This window comes from Passer domesticus, chromosome Z, assembly GCF_036417665.1.
Source record: "Passer domesticus isolate bPasDom1 chromosome Z, bPasDom1.hap1, whole genome shotgun sequence".
Lineage (NCBI taxonomy): Eukaryota > Metazoa > Chordata > Aves > Passeriformes > Passeridae > Passer > Passer domesticus.
The window spans coordinates 43,515,658-43,539,931 of record NC_087512.1 but is presented as its reverse complement, the minus strand read 5'-3'; the positions used below and the strand labels follow the sequence as shown (position 1 = coordinate 43,539,931).

Below are 24,274 nucleotides of genomic sequence, written 5' to 3'. Positions count from 1 at the left end.
AGCTAATCTCTGGCTATTGATGGAGAATAGGAAAAAGCCAAATATTTTACCAATTTTCTTCTTCTCCACATGGTCTGGTCTGAAACCACACATAATGCTATGGTAAGGATTTTTACATGAATGCAGGTTTCTGACTAGAGCGTTCTTTTTTTGCTTTGTGAGTCTACTGATGCTGCTCCTCATGCTTGTCTTTAGAGTGAAATTTAAACAGGCCCAGTTAGCACTTGCCACCTCTCACAAGTTCTAAAATTTCTTTGCTTTCTGGCTCTGCCATATGCCCCAGTTACATCCTGCTTTTTCTGCCGAACTTGGGTGATATTTCTGCACCATTTTCTGTCTGAAGATGGACTGCATGTAAAATAAACTGAGTGTTCCATATACTATTTTCAAGTGTCTAGTCAGGAAAAACTGATACCACTTCAGACCAGTCAAAGCCTAAATTAGACTTGTGTGTGTGGTTCTTGTGTGCGTGCTCTTCAAATGAACCAACAGCAACAGAGGTTGACGTTGAAGCCAAGAGATGTCACCTGTGTTAAGCTGCAGAGTGGTCATGTAAGTGAGTTCTGAGAGTACTGGGCAGTAACAAGAAAATGTATTGCTTCTTGGGAATCAGTACGCTTGAAAAAATGACTGCGTGAGCTCACAGGCCTACAACTTCTGTGAGTACCCGCTCCAGAAGTCCTAAATTGCACTTCTGCTCTGGAGTGACCCAAATTATCTTTGAAAATGTGATTTGTCTTAACTTCTAAGTTTCTTTAAGCCATCTCCCGTGTGCCTACATGTGGATGCATTCACAGAGTTCAAGTCATCTAAATGAGCTAATAATAGAGAAATTATAAAATGGCTAGAGAACAAATATTAATGACTCTTAAGGCCTTTAATGACAGCAGATTAAAAATACCCAGTCCTGTTGCACTTGGAACAAAAACCTACTTCTGTTTTGTTTTTTGCGAGCTGTGGAACTGAAAGTTAAAGCAGAGACATCCTGATGATACATTCTAGCCATTTGAAGCATGCATTGTTGCATGCCAAGGAGGACTTGAACAAAGATAATTCATCTGACTTTTCACATAGCCCCATGTGAATCCTGGGTAGTTTAATGGAGTAACAGTGACATTGACTTATCCAGTCCCACAAAATGTGAGACTGCTTTTGCTTACTGCACTTGGTCTCATAATTGTTTTGCGCTCAATTGGGAGGTGATGTCCAGGTATTAGATAAATTACTTTTATGTCAAATTGCCTTGTTAAGATTTAGGCTTCGACATTCTTCTGTGATCTCAGACCCAGGGGGAGGTTGACAAAGCTTGGGGAGAAGGATGTACTGCTGATAGTGGACAAAAACAAAGCAGAATTTATGTGCCACAAGGACTTTTGGCATGACTCCTATGATAAGGAAGAAACTAATAAAGCAAACCCAGCAACTGTGCTGGGACCAGCTCCAACTGGGTAAAGAGTAATTCTGGCAGAGGGAGACGAGGACCACTGACTCACACGAACTAAAGAAACTTACCAACTCAGGAGAAAGCCTGAGCATGTGAACTACTTAGCATGAGAACATTTAACCAGTAAAAGGTGTAATACTAACTAAAGATACCTGTGTAACTTGTAGCCAATGAACTGCAATTTCTTTCTTTGCTGAAATGGATAAATGGTGTAAAGTTTTGGTGACTGGGGAGCCAGCCTTTTGTGGGTTGTCACCTAGCTCATGCTTTGCATAAAACTAGAATAAAAAAATAGGAATACCTTGTCTCAGTGTATAAATTGGCACTGCACACCAGGCATTTGGGACAACAGAAGTAGCAGCAATAATTTAATGAAGTGCATTAAAAGGTCTTTAGGTACCACGTCAGACTTGTGTTGCACCACTGTTTTACAGTGGCTGGTTTAAAATCTGAAATAGTTGTGTGCCATAGCGATATATGTTTTTATATGGAACACTTACTGTACTGTTAAGAGTCTGCCTTTGTGAACTCTTGCACTTTTAATGGCCTTTCTTCCCTTGTTCGCACTTACTCCTTTCCTCTGACCCAAACTTCCCTTGGATATTGCTTTGATGTGTTAGTTTCCTGTGGAAAAAAAGAACATTTTAAACGCTGTGAGTAATGCTTTTTATCTACTGTTGTAGTAAGAACAGGTGAGTATCCCTTCAGTATCCTGAAGTATCCCTTCAGTATCTGCCATGTAGTATGTTGTGAGCATAGCCTGTTCCATTCTCTGTAATGGCTGCACTGTTTTTAGAGTGATGGTCTCCCTGGATGCCAATGGTGAGGATTCCCCATCATTACTGTAGAACAGGGCAGTAATAATAATAACTGGGCATTCCTCAGGAATGTTAGTTTGTTTGGGGGTTTCTTTCTTTTCATTCTTTACAGAAATGGTACATTGTTGATGGTTTTCCTTGAACCATTACTTTGACCTGTTCATTTTTTTCCTCCCTGACTGGTATTACCTGTTAGAAGTAACGAGGAGGGCTAGCTGAGAAAAGCATTGTTTTTCCTTCTATAGGACTTGCCACTTAACAAGAAAATGTTATTGACCAATTAAAACTTTGTCTAACAGCATTTTTTTTCACACAAATAGGAAGTCAGTATGAAATCAGATTTTCTAAACCATAGGGGTGAATTCTCACTTGTTCTTAGCTGGCTCTTTTTGGAGGTAGGGCAAAATATGCCTAGACTATATCTTAGGTAGGACAGAACATATTTATTAAGTCTGTGGTTTGTCTTCCTGTTACTTAGTTTAAAAATTCTCATTACTCATTTTTTATTAGTCTTTCTAAATTTTCATAGTGCAGAACTATTAGTGCTGTGGTTTCAAGAGAAGTAGGTTGCTGTGGGCATGTAATGGTGGGGAATAGTGTGAGCTATGAATTGACTGTTTCAGAAAGATGCATTGAACCCATATATATCAAATATAGTTATTAATTAAAGACAGGAGCAAGCTTTGAAAAGAACTGGACGTGAAGAATTTCAATATGACTAGGTGGTATGTCTCATTTGTTGGTTCTGTGCCCAAAATAGTAAGGACCTTTCAAGGGTTGGATCCGTCACATGAAATAAATAAATGTAAGTGAACGGCTACAGAATTAAACTCAGGCAGTTGCAGATGGGAATATTAAAAAAAAAAAAAAAAGTTTAAAGAAGCCTTTCTGCTTTAAGGTCACAGCTGGCACTTGCAAATGTGTTTACTGTCACACTTGATGAGCTGTACTTTCCTTGACAGAATTGTGTGCTTTCCTGCTGTCCCCTTCTTTACAGCTCCCTCTCATGCTATCAGTAACCTGATAAGGAAAACCTAGGATTTCTCCTTAGAAACGTGCTGTGGTTTCCTTCCTGTATCATTTGCTGCCCTCCCCTGCAATAAATGTATCCCAGGTGGATACATTTATTGCAGGGGAGCTTGTGATGGCTTCCTACAAACTGAAAGCACAAAAACTGGAAGTGTTCACTGAAAGATGTGGTTGTTCCTGAAGCTAGATTCTGTACTATTAGCAACAACTACAATTGAAAAAAAAAATCGCCCTATCTCTCTCCTTTAAGTAAGCTGTAAATCGTGCCTTCATACTATTGCCATGTTTTCAACAGTCCTGCAAACCTTAAACTCAGAAGCTCTTATGCTAGTAATTGTTTATGGCTATTAGTTTGTGTTGAGCTTGGTTTGAAGTACAAACTATTTCTAAGTTGCTTAAGGAAATACACTTAATGAAAATCATTTTGGTATTAATAAGGGCAAAAAATAAGAACTTAGTCCAAGTGACCAATAATCCCAAAATAAAGCCCTATAGCCTTACCACTTTAGTAATGATGTGAAAAACTCTATCACAAAGACATGAATAAAATAACCTTTTTACAGAGTCAGGACATGTGCATGCAAGAAAGTCTAACTCAGACTTCTAAGAAGATTGTTAAATGTATTGAAACTAAACCCTAAGGGACTTGGGAGGCACTAAGGCTGAATTGATATGGGAAGATTATGAAGAAATGAAAAAAGGATTTCATCCTTATTCAGGCTATGTTGATGGTGAATGTTGTTTTTTGTGTGGCAAGAGTTGTTTGCAGCTCAAGTTTCTCAGGATTTGAAAGTGCAGAACATAATTGCTACATTAAAATCAGTGTCAAAGTGCCCAGAAGTGTCTGTTCTTGTAGTGGGGAATGGAGGAGGAGTGCTTCTATAGGTTGAGTGCCCTGATGAGATAAAGTTTTTGATACAGAATTCATTAATGGAAGCAGCTTTCTCTGTAGGTTGTCTTTGTTTAAAACCTTTTGCTTCTTGTAGATGGTTTGTTTCTAAAAATTAGGCTGGCAAATGAAAACATCTCTCACTTCCTTTGAGAACTCGGGAGTGTCCTCTGGTTGCTACAGCTGTAAGTGTGCATGAGCACAGACTCTCTTGGTTTGGACACGCCTTAGTCCTCTCCATCCCTCATTTCTGGTTTGCCACTTGACTTAATTTAGTCATCATCAAGAGGAAATAGTGTGGCTATAATAGAAATTTATCATTCAGAAATGATAATTTTCTACTTACAGCTTGCAGGATTGAAAGAAATTGTAGTTTTTCAAAGTCTTTAAGGCATAAAAAAAAAAAAATAAAAAAGCCCATGTATTTCATGGGATGAATCTCCTATAGTAAGAGCAACTGGAAGGTTTTTTTCTTATGAAGTACTTGAGACTAAAATGCTAGTACTGGACTTGGTCATCACTTTGTGCCTACATGTGCATATTATGGTACATCATGTTGTGTCGTGACATACCATGGCATGGCATGATTTTTGTTCATGATTTGCCTTTTTTTTCCCCCCCTCTTTTTTTTCCCCATTCTTCTTAAATAGTAGTCTGAGCTTTGGAGCAAGCCTAGTTAAATTCAGATGCTAACACCTGTAATTTTTTTTTCTCTTCCTGTGGTTTTATTTGTCTCAAGTGATTGTCAAAGAGCGTTGTTACCACATTTCCTGTGTAAAGCCACAGTGAAGAGTACACAGCCAAGGGATATAGAAAACTCACCCTTAAAAGGATGCCTTTTTAAAAAGACCAGACTGTTCTCAAGCTCTGTATTTAATAAGTAGTTTTATTCTAACTGACTCTCCATACATGCACATAGTGCATATTCCTGTTTGCATCAATTAAGGTAAATGCTGTCTAACCTATTCCATATCAATAAATGTGAAAAGCTCAGAGGGAAAATTGGTGTCTTAGTTTACCTTTCATCCTTTCCTGCTCTGTGTGTTTCTCACTGAAAAGCTAATACTGCTTTAGTAAGAAAAATGGGTGATACTGTAATAAGATGTGTTTTGCCCACTAATCATTAATGCAATGCACTTGCAGCCTTTGTGACTGATATTTAACAATAAGCAATAAGAGTTTTGGTTTTCACATTAGACCGGCCACTGTGGAATAAACCTTAGAGTGAAGAAAGTTACCTTATTGGTGTTTCACTTTAAATAATGTATTATTTTAAAAATATTGATTTATTTATACTTAGAATTTCTACAAAAGTTATTAAATTGATGTCATAACTAAGGTATAAAAGCCTTAAGATGCAACAGAGTGGTTCAGCATTATAATCCTGTGCGTTTTTGTTTTCATGTGAATCATCCACTCTAAAATAAGCTGTATTCAGAGTTTAGAAAGTTTACATGGGAACAGCAAATCAGTGTTTCACCACTCATCGCTCTCATAAGTTTCTGGTTCAGACAGAGTAATTGCCTTGTTTTTCAATGTGCGCTCTATCCTGTTCTGCCACTCTGAGCACTATAAACTGAGCAAAGAGCAAAACCAAAGGGTGGCAGAGCTGTTACTGTGAAGTGTGTTCTTCAGCCTCTGTTGTGCCCTTCATCTGGCAAGTCTGCTCTGACAAATCCAGCAATACTGCAAGCGATGCCATGTGGGGGTGGTGAGACACTGGCACAGGTTGCCTAGAGAAGTTGTGAATGCCCCATGCCTGACAGTGTTCAAGGCCAGGTTGCATGGTGCCCTGAGAAGCCTGGGCTGGTGGAAGGTGTTCCCATGGAAGGGAGGCTGGAACAAGATTATCTCTAAAGTCCATTTCAACCCAGACCGTTCTATGATTCATCTTAATCCAATGAAATCTTAATCCAATGAAAAAGGAAATACTGCTTATATTTTGAGGCCTCATTAATTGCAGCTAGGCTTGGAATGCAGTTCAAGCTTTGCAGAAGCAATTTCCCATGAGATTGCTAGTGTGCTAATATTACATAATTACCTGACTAGAAGCTGTAGGCCGCTATGATCTCCTATCTCCTCTCCTCTCCTCTCCTCTCCTCTCCTCTCCTCTCCTCTCCTCTCCTCTCCTCTCCTCTCCTCTCCTCTCCTCTCCTCTCCTCTCCTCTCCTCTCCTCTCCGCTCCGCTCCGCTCCGCTCCGCTCCCCTCCCCTCCCCTCCCCTCCCCTCCCCTCCCCTCCCCTCCCCTCCCCTCCCCAAAATTTGGAAAAGAACAGGAGATTTTTCTTCTTTGCTTATCATGGGACCAATACACCTTTTTGCTTTCAGTGTGATTGCTTTTTCTTTCCATGATGGTGCAACAGATTTATACCTGATATTTGTGTTAACTTGATTCCTGTAAAAATAATTTGTTTAGCAGACTGGGAAGATGTATGAAATTCCAGAGCTCTAAAAAATACTGCTGAGCATTTGTTTGCCTTTTAAGAGGTGCAGTTAATGTCAGTTTTTCCCAGACATAATGATATGTAAACTGCGTTTTAATAAAAAGTCAACAGATTGAAGAAGTGTTAGTGATTGCAGAACTACCAAAATAAAGCGAAATGTAGCACTTTACAGGCTATAGAGTTTAAATGCCTTTTTAGGAATAAACACATGATCAGAGATCATTCTTTACAATTTTTAGCTTGGATTTCTCAATAGAAAGCTTTAGATCTAAGGCAGGGAGTCAGTTTGACTGTCCTGGAGGTCACAAGTCCTGCATGCAGAGAGTGGCTGTGTAGAGCAAGACTTGTGCGCCCTTGGGTGTTCTGTAACCAGGAAGAGCTTTCCAGGCTCACAGGTGCCCACACAAGCCCTTCAGGTTTGCTCCCAGCGCTTCAGCTCAGCACAATGCTCGAGGCTGCAGTGAGCTGGGGGAGTGTGGCAGCTGTCAGTGGACAAACAGAGACAGATCAACAAAAGGAATCGCCCTGCCCTTCAGAGTATGTTTTCTGTACTTGGGTGTAACAGACAGATCAAAGTTAATCCTCCATGAGAATATGAATTTGATATGTCAGTTCTGGACTTAGTCAGGAAGAGATTGTAAGGAAGCAACAAATATAATCATTTTAGGAGTCACAGATCAGAATATTGGGGGTACTTGCAGAGCAAGAAAACCTCACTGTGCAATACCCATTCCTTGCTCTAGCAGCGTACAATATATCAAACTTCAAAATGCTAACTTTGAGTGTTTGATTTCTCAGTTCCTCATAATCTGAACCGCTAGCACTGGCGAGGCATTGCTGTGTTTCAGAAAAATTTCACGCCTGTCTTACAAGTAAATCAACCAGTTCTTAAAGAGGCATAAGCTGTAACACACATGGGACCAGAATTGTCAAATGTTACATCCTTAAACGGAGTTAACTGTGTTTTACTTCTGATTTTGTAACATACTGAATCAAATTTAGAAAATAATTGTGTAGCATGCAAATTGTGAGCCTGTGGAGAACAGCTGAGTGTTTTTCTGTCAAGGTTTTCTTTGTTACTCTTGAAATTTTCAGTTGCCAGAATAATTGAGAAAATGGGCGTGAAACCACCTAAGTATGGAGTGAGAACTTCCATAGAGACTTCTATTTTCATTCTTGGGTTTCACACTACTGGTTGTTGAAACCTGAGTTTTATTGCAATTTCTTGATTCATTCATGGGATTTAGACAGTGATCTTTAAAGCAGGAAAAACATCTTTTAAGTAGTGAAAATATGTCATATTAGCACTGTTCTAAGACCTTCTTTTTAAGTGCCTGACAAGCAAAAGGCTGTATAGAAGTATTTTTGTCAGAGCGGGGATTGTTTGCTTGTTTATGTTTCCTTCTTGCCCTCAAGGTATCCTGTTTAATAAAGTTGCTTTGTTTTTTATGGTGTTAGCAACAGGATAACCTAGCAAAGCATATCCCCCACCCCCTTCCTGTTCTGATCTTTAAGCAAGGAATGTAAGAAACAGGCAGATAAACCTAATTTTGACAGTATCAGTTGATCTTTCGAAGCTAGGAGGCGAGAGTACTTTAGATGGGGTTTTGCTATTTACATATTGTTACTGCAGCATGCATGTTTTTCTCAAAGATCTTCAGATAGTGTCTTAAAAACTAAGAAGTGTGAGAGCTTCCCAAAAGCTTTGGAGATAGTATGGAAAAGGTTCTGCTGTATTCTTTTTGTGCGTGTTGTAGACAGTAGTTGTGGAAAGTACATGGCTTGTCATGGCCACACAGTGCAATGACTTGGCATGTATGTAACAGATGAGGGACAGCTTTGCTCATGTGCTTGGCCCATAGAGAGCTAATGACGGTGGTAGCAAAGTGGAGCTGCTCTACCACAGAACATGTGTACTGATATATGCGTGGAGCCTCCAAACCACTTCATAGTGCGAGGAATTGCATAGAAATAGAAATTGCACGGTTATGAAAACATCTGTGTGAGTGAAGATGCAGGTGTATAAGGAGTTATTAAGGAGTATGCCTGTAGAAACTTCTGAGTATTCATTATCTCACTTTCTCTGCAAGTAAAGTTTATGATATGTGGCAAGATAAGTGAAGTCTCACAGGAATTTTTATTGCGCTCCTACTGAAAGAAACCAGAATGCCGGTTTACCAACAAACATTATTTGAGCAAAGGAATGATTGGAATCCGGAGCCTCATTTGTTTCACTTGAGGAATTTTAGAGGTTTAAGGAAACAATTTCAAGGTCTACAACTAATATCCTATTTTGAAGTCAACTGTAAATGAGATACAGGGTAGAAGAGGGTGGAAGGAAAGAAAATACAATGTGTTGACCAGGTCCAGCCATTTTGCAAATATTCTATATACAGAAATAGTATTTGTTTCCTCGATATTTCGGAGAGTATACCTTTAATTGACAATTGTGTGACAGGGTTGAGGTTAAGTACATTTTAAATCTCACACTGTGAGTGTATGATGGAAAGTATGTATGCATCTAGAAGTATGATGTGTTAACAGGCGAAATTCTCTTAAGAAGATAAAGGTGTGTGTGGGCAATTATCACTTTCTGAAATGACATTTGAAAGTTACAGACAAACCAAGGTGACTGCCAAAAGATTGGACACCAATTCTTGGTGTCGCTTCATCTAACCAAAGCTGGAATTTAAGTCTCATATAGATTTTATGTTATATGCCATTTTTGGTAGTCATTGTAGAAAAAATGCACCTGACTTGTTTGCTAATGTCTTTCAATCTGTGATTCAGGGTATTACCAAAAAATCAATGGTGTGGGTGGCTGGTTTGGAGCTTAAGCTTCTTTGTATTCTCTCTTCTTGATTCATGTACTTCTGTTTTCAGGTTCTCGTAACGCTAGGGACCAAAGAAGCATTCGTAATATTTCTCTGGTGCTGGGATCAACCTTCTGGAAGAAGACTCTAAAATAACTTTTTGCCTTCAAGTTCTTTGTCCTGGGACTGACTTGTCTTTGGAGAAGAGCTCATCAGAAAAGATTTTCACATTGGAGCCATTAAAAAGAAACCTGTTCAAAGAACAGGCAGACTTACAAAGGTTGAGTCCTGCTTTTCGTCCGTGTTCCCACTTCAGACTGTAAACAATGAGTGAGTTTTGGTTGTGTTTCAACTGCTGTATTGCAGAACAGCCTCAGCCTGTAAGTATGAATATTGGCACTGCTTTGTTTTTATATAATTAACTAAATTGTTCACATTTATTGGTTTTCTTATGTTACTTTTTTTTATTACTAGATTAGGGCTGTTTGGCCAGCCTTGGTAAGAACTAAGCACTTAACTGATAACCTGCCTTGATGCAGATCAAAAAAGTCTGTTCTAAACTGCTGTTACTTTCCTGTCCTTGAGACTGAATCTGTCCAAAGCCTTTGGAAAGAGCCTGTATTTGTTGGAATTGAAAAGGAGGGGAAGGGAAAAGGGTGATGAGGATGTAAACAGTCTTTCTAGAGTAAATAACTTCTTAGTGTGATATGTAAATGTTCTCACTTTTATATGACTTAAGGCCTGCCTTTGGGTGTAGCTAGACAATGATGGTACAAGAAAATGATTACATTAAAAAGTCCAAAGTGAAATCCCATCCTCCACCACCTTAATTCAAAAAAGGATTTCACCTTTAACTATTAGGTTAGTTTTTAGATTAAATCTTTGAAGAGTGAAGGGATGCATTCATATTATAAATACTTATTTAAAAATAGAATTAAAAATGGCTGTTATGTGTAAAACTATATAGCAAATGGTTAGATAAAAGAAAATTTCAAAGCATATGTTAGGAAAACAGAAGATACAGAAATATTCTTTGTTTTCATATATTTTTAAGTACCTTTAGAGTATGTTTCTGAGTCCAGTGCTGTTGGCAGAAATTCTGCTTGTACGAAGGTGGCATTAACCAAGAATATGGTTAGGACTGTGAGAAAGATAATTTTATGATGTGATATCCAGATCAAGCTAAGTGAATCTATAGAAATTACAGTGGTCATACAGTAGTTTTACAAACATAAGAAAAAAGCCCTACTTACTGCTGGTAGTATTACAAGTAACCAAGAGAAACCCAGAGTGAATAAAGAAGCCACACACATCAATGTGCTCAGCTGCTAATATTTGGTTTTAGGGAAACTAAAGGATTGGGAAAAAACACCTCACATTAGGCATTGTCTTTGCACAGAGCCTGAATGCCAGACTGATGGCATGCAGATATTGAAGTGTGACCATTAACATTTTGAATTAATGAGTGAAACTTTATTTCAGTCTTAGTCAAGCAGAGTTGTGGGAGACGAACTCAGGGATACCAGGATGGGAAGCTGTGATCCTCCTCTCTTTCTTGGATACCATGCAGTCCTTTAAAATGTTAGCTGTGCTCATATGGAGCCAAGGTTATTTATCTCTGGTTTTGAGCATATTTGAATAAGATGTGACAGTTCAAAGTATTTCAGATAGCCAAATGGCATATTCTCTTTGTTTTTGAGAATCCCGAGGCTCAGTCCTTAAAAAAATCTTGGCTCGAGTTCTATGATCTAAGTTACTGCCCAAGAAATCCACATACGTTAGTTAATACAGTGATCTGTGAGTAATGCCTCATCAAGCAGCTGGAGATTGTACATGGAAAGTGGAGGAAAGGGAAGCAACCCACTATGTTTCTGCTGATACAGTGGTGTGCATTGGCTTGATAATTAAAACCATCCTTGTGTTTAAGATCCTAATAGCATGTTGTTGAGCACTATCCTAGTTTCTGAAATGTGCCTTTCAAGTGTTCTAGGAGACTTGCTTGTTAAAAAGTGCCAAAATTCTTCGGGGTGTGTCTCAAAAAAAAGAGATATGTGCCCTTCTTGGCATGCTTGACAAAAGGCACTTAGTTGTCCTTTCCCTGCAGTTACTCATCTCATTTTACTGTGTTGTGTTGTACAGCACTTGTTCTGCCATGCTCGGTTGCACTAAGTGGAGTGTTTAATCAGACACTTATGCCTCTGAGTAAGTACAGGAATGTTTTCCATTTCTGACAAATAGCAAAGCATGTACTGTAACTCCAAGGCAAATGAGTCTGATAAATGAGACAAGTGATAAGCAAGCAGTTTTCCCTGTCTCTGCAGATGTTGTGTGCTTGCATGTTTGAGAGACTTCCTGAAAAACATTACAGGTTTTAGTCCCAAAATACTGTTATATATTTCCCCATTATATCATAAACTAAGTGAAACATGCAAACTTGGATAAAAGTTGTGTGTCTGTCCCTTGCTGTGCATTCAACTTGTCAGTTGAGTTCAGTTTCTGAGAAGTGCCTAATCTGCCCAGTCTTACTCCTTTCATGTGCCTTCTTTCATTTTAACTCCTGCATTTCAACCAGTTTCATGGCCTGCCTAAGTGTCCCAGCCATTTCATGTTCAGCCATTACATGGTGAGTGACCTTCTTCTGGGGAAGGACTAATACGGTCTTGTGGCAACACCAACAACCACCAGCCTCTCAAAATAGACCTTGAAAGCAGGAAGTTAATTTGGTAATTGTTCTGATCAATGTTGAAAATGTTCCTTCTGTTTTTAAACTTATATTTATTACAGAATATCCTGAGTCAGAAGTGACCCAAAATGGTCATGAAGTCCAACTCCTGGCCCTGTGCAGGACAGCCCCAAAATTCACTCTGTGTGCTCAAGAGTGTTGTCCAAATGCTTCTTGAACTCTGTCAGGCTGGTGCTGTGACCACTTCCCTGGGAAGCCTCTTCCAGTGCACATTCACCCTCTGGTGAAGAATCTTTTCTTATATCCAGCCCATACTTTCCCTGACACATCTTCATGTGTTCCCTCAGGTCCTGTCACTGTTCAGTAGAGGAAGGAGGATCAGCACAGCAGGAAAACCTTGCCCACATCATTAGTCGTCTGTCCATCCTGTTCCAGGGCCTCATGCCTGTAGTGTAAGAGCACTCGGGAAGGCGAGGCAGTCTGTGAGGGAACTTGCCTGTCACCACAAGCAGTAGTAACCTGCTTCCATTCTCCCCTGTATCTCCTGGGTCCCCTCCTTCTGCCAGGGGACATGTTCTGAAATGATGATTTTTTTTTTTCTCTGTATCTTTGGCAGGTGCTGATATCTGAGGCACCTTTAATGTCGTGGATAGTGACATAAATGATAACCCTTCTTGCCAGAGGGGGAAATAAAAAGAAAGTCTTAGTAGTTTCATGTTTCTGTGGTATTTTTATCATCCATTGAGCTAAGGAGTTTCATTCTCTCTTGAAATCCAGGATGCCAGAATTGTCCCTGCTTTCAGAATTTTGCTGGCAAAATTCTAGCGTACTACATTTGAAATGGTCAAATACAGCATCTATATTTTTTTTTCAGCTATAGTGCACTTAACATGAGAAACTGCACAAGTCCTTTCAGTCATTCTTATGGAAGCACAATAAGAACACATTACTTTGTGAATAGCATACCCCAGAGCAGAACAGTAACAATGTTACAGTTATATACTAGTGTTCTTTGTGGTTCTTTAAATCAAAGACAGTGTTCAAGTATTACCATCATCTTATAGTGAAATCTGTTTTGGCACAGCTTTTAGTCTTTTGTCAGTGCTAATTGTATGCACCATGCTGCTGTGAAATAAAGCACCTGTCTTGGAAAGCAGTGTTCTATTCTCTCTCCTAAATGTTACTTTGGTTGCTAAATATTTCACTTGGTGTATCCAAAACTGTATCCAGTTCTCATGATTGCAGAAGGCACATGTTGGAAGCTCTAAGCTTCTCTGAAATGGAGTGATAAATTTAAGAAAGCAGGTATTCAAAGCAATGAAACTAATTAGAGATGCAGCTGAAAAAAGCATGTTCCTTTTGGTGGTTTCTTAGTAGCCTGAGGTTCTTACCACAGTAGAATCCAAACAAAAGGCAAGGGAGAGTGTTATTGTATCACCCTGTTGTTTTTTGGGTTTTTTTATTCATAATGTATTTTACCACTAGTCAAGTAGTTGCTTTCATATCGGTTTTCATGATACCAAGGAGTAGATACTAATCTATTAATAACTATGTCCAGATTTTCTTGGTGGTTTAAGTAGCCTGAATTCAGTTTCTTATGATCAGACTTTTGTTTTGGGAGAAGTAGCACTTTCTGTGGTTGTACGTTTTCTTACACCTCCCACTGATATCCTTTATAGGTTCTGTAAGCTGATTTTGTTTCCTAGTGCAAGATCAGTAATTTTTCACGTACTTCCTCTATGCTATCATCTCTCCACTGCTAAGTTTCACTAAACTCTGCCAAATTCCCACTACTAGATGTATTGCTTGGTAACAGAAGCTTAGAAATCTTGCAGGTTTTTAGAGGAAGTGTCCATGGTTTCTTTTTTAGGCTAAGCTTGTTACCTACACCAGGAATCTGTTATTTTCCTATACTGCTTTCTTCCTGGTCTGTCCATTTTTAACTTGCAAAGTTAATTTTTGGTCTGAGAAGCCTTTGGTCATGATCTGGTGCACTCCCACCTGATTTGGGCCAAAACTCAGTACAGCTGAGCTTTTCAGTTTGCTTTGACCTTGCTACAAAAGAATAAACTGTGCTCTCTTACTTCTGGCTCCACACTTCCTTCCCTAGTTAATTTGTTGATGTTTTGTTGCTTGCCTCTTGTTTTAGATGATTCCCATTTTGTGTTTTCTCAAGGGGGTATTAGTGTTTTGTTACATGCTATGCCATGAATGTTTAAAGTGGTTTGGAAAGTGAAGTTTGTTTAGTGTCTTTTCTGATGTATGAAAGAGGATCAACAGGTAGGTATTTAGAGTGGGGAAGCCAGTCTTAAAAGAGAGGCAGGAAAAAGTCCTGTGCAATACTGCTGTGTAACTGAATGCTGGATGTTTCAGAAGACCTAAATTATCCTAACCCTAGTTACCTGAGGAAATTATCCATGGCTGGATGTTGTCATCCCTAGCTTCCTTTCCGGAGAAGGAGTCCTACAGGACATACAGCTAAGGATACATCTAACACTGCAATTTATGCAGCAGTTAAAAGGGAGAATTAAACATTCATTCATTAAACATTCATAAGGCACATCCATATGCCTTGTAGTTGCAGAATAGGTCACTCCCCCAGCAGGCCCACATACCACCTTGCTACTTGAAATACTGGTTCAGGCTCTGTGTTCAGTACAGCTGCTCTGTGCAAGTGCAGCTTCTGGTATAAAATACCTAAAATTCAGGCTTTCTTTTTCATTAAATTCAATCATTCTACCGTATTCAGTAATCCTAAGAAAGACTCATGTAAAAGATGACAACCTTAGAGCGTCCTCAGATTTCACAGTTACCCTACTGAGTTACGTTTTGAGCTGCCAGTTTAGAGGCTTGAAATTCTTTCTTTTTCCTATTCAGTGCTGTTGTCAGAAGTACCTTGAGGGAATACATTATCAAAGGGAGCAGAATCAAAAATGCAGCAAAATCATTGGCTTTTATTTATAAAATGTGATCTGCTTGTATGGCTTTCAGCCTGATAGAGCTGCTCTAGATTTTTCTTTTACCTTTAAATTAGCCTCTACACATCTTGAAATATTTTTGGAGATGTTCAGGTATTAAACTGTTTACAAAGAAAACAAAGGAAGTGTTTTGTGTTTATATATAAATACCTGAATGAAAATTAACTGAATGTTTTATGTTCTGTTATTATGGCTGTGAAATTTTTAGCCCTTCATTAGCTGCATTTATGCTATTTGCTTAATATGATACTAGTTGATGACATGGAAAATAGCTCTTTGAAGGAGGTTGGAAACAAGAATTATGTCAACTTTCTGTTGATGATAATGTGTCTTGCCATTTTCAACATACTTGAAGAAGGACGTAGTATGCTTTTAATATCTGCAGGCACCACAGAGCTCAGGCTTTCCACCTAAGCATGGGCAGGAAGTAGATTGTGCTATTTGTTGATCTTGACACCAGTGCTAGAGCCCTTGAATTTCTTGTTTCTTATTTCTCTTAAATCTCCAAATTTTTCAGTGAGAAGACATTTTCAACAGCAAAATCCTGGTATGAGTCACTGACAAAAGGAGCTTCCGCAAGAACTAGTTGATGCTGCCTAGCAAAAGTTGATAGTTTTGCAAGCACCCTTGGAGATTGTGCTGAAGCATTTCCAATGCAATTTTTTGTAATTTTTCTATATTTCTAATGGAACTTGAAGCTATAAAGCTCTGGTGTTTTTGGTTTGCCTTAGCTCTAGTGTTTGTCAGTTCAGCTGTTTTATCCCATTCTGCCTTTCACATCAGAGCGGGGAGATCGGGAAGCATGAAGATTTAGGGGCATTTCTACTTGCCAACAGCTAGAGGCAGGGGTAATCTGGACATAGCCTGAGAGATGTGCACTTTCACTGGCACTGTTTGGAAGGATGCTTTTTGTTAGTGAATAGAGAAGTCAGTCGTTGCCCTAAAGCTACTTGTTCAGCCTTTTGGCTATGGCTGCTTTTGATATGAAAGGGAGTATTGAGATTAGAAGCTTTTTCTGCTGATATCTGACTGTATTTTTATTGTAACTTTAATGGAATGGATCTCAGATACTCTGTTGGTGATAATTCTTAAGACCAATATGCAACTCAAAAAATATGTATTTTTAAACTGCGGTTTTAAAGATCTTTGCCTGCATTTGCATTTTCAATTCCCAACATTAGCATTTCATAATGCTGAAAGTTTTCCTTTTTCGGACTGTTCCTCAAACCTCTGGTTCTGCAGTTCCTGTCATGACACTTACTGACACAGGAGATATGCATGATACCAAAGTTCCCATTTACTTACAATAATGCTATTCTTCACTATTCTCATATATCCTGAATTTATAAGATAGTCAGAGAATTTAATAGGTAATCAGTTGTAATTATTTTCTTGCCTTTGTCTTCAGAGTGGCTTAGCTGATCACTCTAAAATGCTGACTGCTGTAATTCTGGGTGAATATCCTGCCACAGGAGGATAGTCTCCAGAGTGAGGAGAATAGGAGAGTGTAGGCAGGGCAGAAAAGCTGAAGCTGTCAACTGCACTGGGATGCAGATTTAGGGAAGTAATGACTCTCTGAACCCACTGGTATTTTTTGTTTGTCAAATAATTTTAGAGAGTTTTTTTAGTTACTTGGATGTATCCTCAAGAGAGCTGTAGTTAACTGTAGCCAAGGAAAGATACCATCTCTCTTTGTGTTTACTCTCTCAGATGAATGTGTAACACCCAGTGATTTGTTGATATGTCATGCTCTGAAAGTGATTTGACATTAATAAGGATGAGGCTCACATGGAATTTTTAAAAATAGTTTAAACTACATTGTCTCTCTTACTGCAATTGTCAATTTAGATTGCTCAGGCTTAGAAGATAGTCTGGATTTATATTTATAATATGTTGTCTTTAGCATGGTTAGGGTCTTAATTTCTTTTCCCTGGCTTGTGGTATAACTTTTTCGGGGTGAACATAACCACCCTTGATGTTCTTCTTGATAGTGTATCTTAAAGAACCACCTACTTCACAGTTCGTAAGTTTTGGTACTGGGATCCTCTCAAATCAGACTGTTTTAATTTTGCCTTATCTTTGGCACATTCGATTTATGTGTTTCTCATCTGCTCAAGATGGTTTCAAGTTGGTATGTGGCTGCCTTATCTCCAGAGAATGAGAAATTTATTGAGCCCAAATTGTGATTTGTGTTTTTAAGTTTGCCTGGACCAGTCTTTCTTTGCTGACACAGGGTAGCATTCATGCTCTACTGTTCAGCCAGCTGGAGTTTTCCATCTCTGGACCAGACATACAGAGCTCGTCTCATCACAGTGCACAGGAGGAAATAGTTCTTGATTGTTGCTTATCAGTGTCTGCATGCCCTCTGGTTTACATCCACCTCTCTGAGTGGGATATGGCATAACACAAAACTTTGTACTTCATATTTGTTAAAAGAAATTGTGACCTTTGAAAGTACTGTACTTAATTAAAAAGTAAAAACATTTCCCATGGGCAGTGTGTGTCATGACTGCTGAGTGTAGGTAAATGCTCTGGAAATTTAGCATTCTTTTATTCTGGCCTCAGACAGCCCCAAGTAGTTTTGGTGTGCCTTAGCAAAACTAAACTAAACTTAGCACACCAAAACTTGCCTTAGTCTTACCTTCACTGAAACCCTCCAGTTCTGTCTCTGGTGCTGAGTTCTGTTTTCTTGCAGTTCAGGCTTGACTCATTTGAAGGTTCGACATTGCAATTCTTGTTTTACGGCTGGAAAATGTCAGGCAGGTTATTTGGAAACTGCATGGTGGTCCATCAGTGGCTTCAGAACCTGTGACCTTAAATTAGGAAAGAACAGAAAAATTGGGACATAAAGCATGACATAGTGAAAAACAAATCTCATTTGAATAAAATGGAAGAAAATACTTCCAGCAGGATTTATGAATAGATGTTAACTGGAGATTACACCAGAATGATAGAATTTTAGACATGGAGCTGATGTCTTGGGAGGCTGATCTGCAACAGAGACTGGATAGAGCTAAAGGAATAAAGTAGGTATTCATTAAAAGGCCTTAGTGGATACACCTTGGGCAGTACCAGAACCTGGCCAGGGCTACATCTGAGATGGACCCAAAATAGACAACTGGTCACAAGGTCTCACGCTTCTATAAGTTTTGGTCCATTTGCATATTGGAGTTAATTGTCCAGTTACAGCTTCAGGTTATGAAGTCCCATCCTTCTTGTTTCTCTCTTCAGTCCACTCTTACATTTTTGGGACTGAAACTTGTAACAGTTGGTTTCAAGCTGGAAAAGGATTGTTTTGTCTGCCTCTTCTGTGAAGAGAACTTAGTAGCACTTAATATGAAGCTCAGAGCTACACACCTAGGCAGCACAGAATCTAAAACTGTGAAAGCTAAAACTTAAAGTACTGTTTCCCCCCTTTAGAGGGGGGAAATAAATTTTAAGAAAGAAAGTTACATAAAATGTAGCTATTAATCTCATTATATATATTTGCATAAAACTTATCTTTTGGGATACTTTTTTTTTTATTTTGTGAACGGAAAAGCTGATGCTTTCAGGGATTAAATTGCCTAAAGAAAGCTGATATGCCTGTGTTCAACTGGGAATTGGAGCTCTGTATCAAAGGAGTGTATTACTTTTGGAAGAAAATTACACTTATGATATATATTCTAAATGTAGGTGGCTTACAAGCTGAAATCCACTTCAAGTATATTTCTTGAAAGACTAGAGTCAAATCTATATAGGACATGTCCTATTTTACTCTGTTTGGAACAAATATTACTTTAAATACAGCCTATTGTACTGCAGTTACTAAAACCCCATTTAATTCCTAGGCTATTGGATGGTGGTCAAATCAAGGATTACTGTTAAATGGGAGAATAAATTCTGCCAGGCACAATTCCAAAGAAATATGCTAGGATATGTAAACACACACGCACATACATGCACATATGCAACATACTGGATTGCTGTGGCAGCCGCTTGGCATTGCTGAACTTGGGAGGCATGGAAAAATGCCAATACAAAAGTAGGTATGCTGATGCACAGAATAGCAGGCGAAAGATCTCACAGGCCTTTTACTCTCCATGGAAGAATATCACAAATGCATGTTTTCTCTTTTTAACATCGGAACAAAATTTTAAAAGTGAAATGACTTTTGGGTTCATAATGCAAAGAAAGGAGAATTTACAGGAGGAGGGAACAAAGCTTCAATCTGTGTAGTTTAGGGAATAAAGAAATAAGATCTGTGTGTGTGCTACTTAATTATTGCTTTTAAATACTATTTAAAAACCTTTAAAAAGTGTGGTTGTAATGAAAGCATGGATTAAAATGACTGCTGGAAAACTAGCAAGGATGCAGTTGAAGCCTCTTTGCGTGGTCCTACCCCTAAAGAAACAAAACATGTGCCGTGCATCTCACATCACTGAGGTTCAGCTCCTGTTTTAAACACAGGAATAAAATGCCAACATTTCCATTATAAAAGAAGATTAATATTCCTACACAGAGAAGACAATGAAGAGGAAGTTTACACTTTTTCATACATACACACCTAGATTAAAACCTGACAAAAAATTGACTGAGGTACAAAGATGTGTGTTGGCTGATTCTGTTTAAAGAGCTGAATGCTCTGGGGATTTCTGCAGGATGTAAACTTCTTCTACATACCAAAGTAATTTTTTTCGGATTTGTGAAAATATTTGTTGTATTGTAGGCTGGATTTTACTGTTTGGTTGATTTTTGTTTGGTCTGTTTTGGTTGGTTGGGATTTTTTGTTGGTTTTTGGGGGGTTTTTGGCTGAGGTTTTGTTGGTGGTAGTGATGGGTTTTTTGGTTTTTTTCTGTTGGGGTTTTCTTGTTGTTGCTTAGTTGGTGGGGTTGTTTTGTTTGCTTTGGGTTCTTTTGTGGGTGTTTTGGGATAATCTGCTGAATTACAGCAAAACCCAGCTGCCAGAGTTTTTTCCTTGGTGCTTCCCTGGGATCCTGCTGACTGCAAAGATACTCTTGGAAGCTTATTAGTAGTTTCTATGGGGCATGTGTAGAAGCATCATGGTTTTCTTTGAAGGCAGCTCATCTTGGGTGCTAAGGCAAAAATGTATTCTAGCTAGATTTGAAAATGGATAATGCTAATTCTGGATTATGTGGTTTGCTTTGGGTGTTTTGGTTAGTTTGTTGTTGTTGTTGGGGGTTTTTTGTTTGTTTGTTTGTTTTTTTTTACTTACTAGATATTCATTGTGAATAGCTTTTTTGTATCTAATAAGATTATAGAACAAGAAGGATTTCTGACAGGAACAATATTCACCTGACATAAGTGCTGCAAAACAAATGCTGTAACACCTTACAACTATGATCATTGTCCGAGTCAGTGAAATTATTCTCCTGGTATATTAGTAGCATGTTTCATATCACCAAAATCATGATTTGCAATATCTCATATCACCAAAATCATGATTTGCAATATCTTTGTCTGTTTCTCAGTGCCTCTAAACTAGACACCTGTGTAAATAATGTTCACTTTGTTTAGTAAGAGAAAACGGAAGTCTTGCACCAGTCTGATCTATCTTTAGGATAGGAAAAGTGACCAGGTACCCTACAAAACCATACATTACATAACAATTTATATAATTTAGTGTCCTAGAATTAGTCAGCTCACTTTATTCCCCAGTGAAAAGGAAAGAAAAATGGTAAAGGGAGTGAGATTTTATTTGGTATTGGTGTGTTTGTAACTTTCATCTAAATGACCAGCAAACTTTTCCCTTTGAAGGATACTCTGAGACACCTCAAAAAGCTATTTTACCCTAAAGTTGTTTGTTGATCACTAAAATGTACATCAAGTGGTTGACTCTGACAAGGAATCACGTTTTAACTTCCAGTTGCCAGCTCTGCAAGCTCCCACTGTGTTCAGAGAGTCAAGCTGAATCTTTTTCCCACACTGGTACAGTAAGCTTTCTGTGAATAATCCCCCTGCTTCAGCTCACTGGAATTTAGTAAATAATTTGGTCATGCCCAAGAAAGAATATAATTCAGATTAGGTTCTTAGCAATGTTGGCTCTGCAGGCATTGCAGGGGTGAGTATTACTGACAAAGTATTTTTTATGCCCAAACATAGCAAACACTTACTTGTTTTTATAATACCTAAGACAAGAAATTCTGTAGGATGTGCAGACTGTGGTATGGTTTGTGATTTTACTGTTATCCCAGATAAACAGCCACACGTGAGTTTATGTGGTTTAGTTTCTTGAAAAGAAAATTAACTGTAACTATACAATTCCTGAACCTAGAAGAGCGGTCTGAAAGTAAACATTGCTGGGGAGCTATTGGGAAGGGCAGAAAGGTTTGAATTTCTCAATATGTTTATGTAGTAATCCCTAAGAGGGTATGTTAACTCTCATGATAATGCTGAATCCTGATTTTTTTTTTTTTTTCTTAGCTTTGCAGCTGAAAAGCAAACCTTTTGTGTTCTTAGTGGAGAATGTTTTTTCCCCTGAGTTTTGACAAATACTGGATTTTAAAATTGTACTCAAAATGTGTTTGCATTTTCAGTATGCATTAAAATGAACTTCATGACTTAGATGTTACATTTAAAGTTGTCTGTAATGATGATAACATCATTAGAGAAAACCAAGAGTCAATTATTGCCCTAAATTATTTTGATGTAGTATACATCTCTCCATAGTTGAAAACTTTACCACAGTTGGTAAAGTCGTGTCAATGTCTGTACATGACAGCAGTTGTAGGTGGCCACTCTAATGCCTCTGTTTAAGGACATTGACGGATGTTCAGGGAAACCTGGTGAGATAGTGAAGCGAGGTTTAGGCATAGAAAACATGCAGGAAATCTGGTAAGAAAATTCAATTCTTGCAAATTCTGTGCCTTGATCATGGAAATGTGTTTGTGGGTGGTATAGCCAGATGACAGTGTAGCATTATCCTAAAATAATCAAAAATGGTCAAGATTTGGCAGTTGTCATGCTGCCAAGCCAGTGGTTCAAAGCTTTTTTTTCTTTTAATTGGCATAGGTACCATAGTCCACTGAAAACCTGGGTGTCAGTAAAGAGTACCTGTCCTGTTTCAGGTTATGAAACACAGAGTGGTGGTGGTAATATTTTGTCTTGGTTGTTGGCATTTTTCTTTAATTTAGGAACAATATCTATCTTCCTACCAAAAATTACTATTCAATTCTGTATTCATAATTCTAGTTGTTAGGAAAATGGAGTTATGTTTTGTCTTTTTAGATATTACATGGTTGCATTTGCTGAAGAGTTAAATGAAAAATCCTTGCTATAAATAATGTGCAGTTATTATTGTGCAGCCAGTTTAAAAATGCCCAGCCAGCAGCTCTTCAGAAGACCTGATTTTGCTGTGTATGTTTGTTGTTCTTTTTACTCTTCATTCTTACTTTAACTGCCAGTCACTGCAAATCTGTAGCCAAAAGCTGATGTTGGGTGTATCTTGGTTTTGGTAGAAGCTGACTACACTTGTGGAACAGGGAAGCAGTTGCCCTGAAGTTGCCAATAATGCATGAACCTGGAAGAATCTTAGATATCTCCATGGTGCTCAATGTTGCAATGCCAAAGCTTCCTGTGCAGTTGTCAATAGGAAACCATGCTTTCCTATTCTTCCTGTTATAAGATGCTCCAATATTTGATTTTATTCTTGTAAGATCACTAGATTTGACACACTGAGAAAACCACACTATATATTTCCTGGATTTCTACAGTGAATTCAGCTTCAGAATTGTCAGTATTAGGCTGAAGGAATTGTATGTAATGGTATCAAAAAATATACAAGTAGGAGACATAGACAATAATAGAAAATCTGCTTTTGCAGGAATAGATTTATCATGGATAACTTGGTGCTAAGAACCTGCAAGATACGGAAGGGTAGGCTGCCACAGAAATTGATTAGTAAATAGGAAGGTTCTCCTGAGTAGTATGAACAGCCAACATTTCCTCTATTAATGATGGTGTGATGTTGTTGATACTACTAGTGATTGTAGCAGTAAATTGATTAGTGAATGTACCTGACTTAACAACATTTCTGTAGTGCAGCTAGTGGAACAGTAAGAAGCTACTGCTACTGCTCCTGAATATATATTTTCAATAACACTGAATTTAGAGGAGTAGAATAGGACAAATTAGGAATATGAGGTTCTTCCTTATGAGATGAAATTGAAATAGTAGTGATTGTTTGCACTCAAAGCCTTTGGAATTGTGGCATGCCTCAGCAAGACTACACAAAAAGTCTGTACATGTTTGGAACTGGTGTTTTCCTTTTGATGGGACATGGGACAAGGCAGTAGAGATTCCTTTGTTTTGCCAAGGGAAGCAGGTCACTTCTTGAAAGGGCTTCCTTTTTATGTTCCTTGTTGTAATAAAATATGTAGGCTTACAGTGCTTGACTAGTTTTCCTACACAATGTTCTTTTGTCTATATTGTCTGTCTTTTGAACCCACAGATTTTCAATGCCACACTGTGTTGCTCCTCATTTGCTGCCATGCTTCTGTTGGAACTTGTTAATTGGTTCCTGAGCAACTTCCCTTCTCTCATTTGGGGATATTTGCCACACGTCAGGCACAGGCTTTTGTGTTAGTTACTATTCTGAATATGTCAAAAGCTGAGCTGAAAGCTAATCTAAATCTAAGCACAGCTCCTGATTTGAACATTCCTTAAGACTTACTGGTAGACTGCTCTCCCAGAGATGCTTCTAGCCATGCTGTGTACAGGCTCGATGTGTAAAGATCTCTAAAATACCTACTGGGCCATCTCTTGCTAAATTGTCTTGGCTATTTGCTATATTGTATTTTAATAATTTTGTGTATAGTGTCATTATTTCTAGATCCACTAGTGAGATCACTTTTCAAATGTGAGACTATTTTTCATAGTATGAGAAGAACATGGGAGGCTGTTCCTGCTTCCCTTGTGTAGCTTCTAACTCATTTTTGCTTTGATGCCTCAAGCACAAGCAAAGATAGACTGTCACATAATAATGTATTTTGGGATGAATTTTTTACAAAATGATTTGCCTAAAATGAGCTGGACTGACAGTTAAATTTGGGAGTCTTGCAGAAGTCCTCACAAGAGCAAGAAGTGGGATTGCCACTGAAAGAAATTTTTGATTCCATGCTTACAAGTTCTTTTCCCTTACTGCAGATGAGGGTATCCAAGGCTATGTGACAGCATTC

General features: G+C 38.4%; 1 protein-coding gene across 5 annotated transcripts in view; it reads left to right on the top strand.

Moving 5' to 3' along the window:
- Window positions 1-24,274, top strand: part of CDC42SE2 (CDC42 small effector 2) — an 83,389-nt gene that overhangs the window by 39,807 nt on the left and 19,308 nt on the right. For all 5 annotated transcript variants that reach the window (XM_064405754.1, XM_064405752.1, XM_064405753.1 and 2 more), the window contains exon 4: window positions 9,508-9,817. In XM_064405754.1, the coding sequence (XP_064261824.1) occupies window positions 9,764-9,817 (54 nt within the window). In that variant the 5' untranslated portion in view covers window positions 9,508-9,763. The remainder of the gene's footprint in view (window positions 1-9,507; window positions 9,818-24,274) is intronic.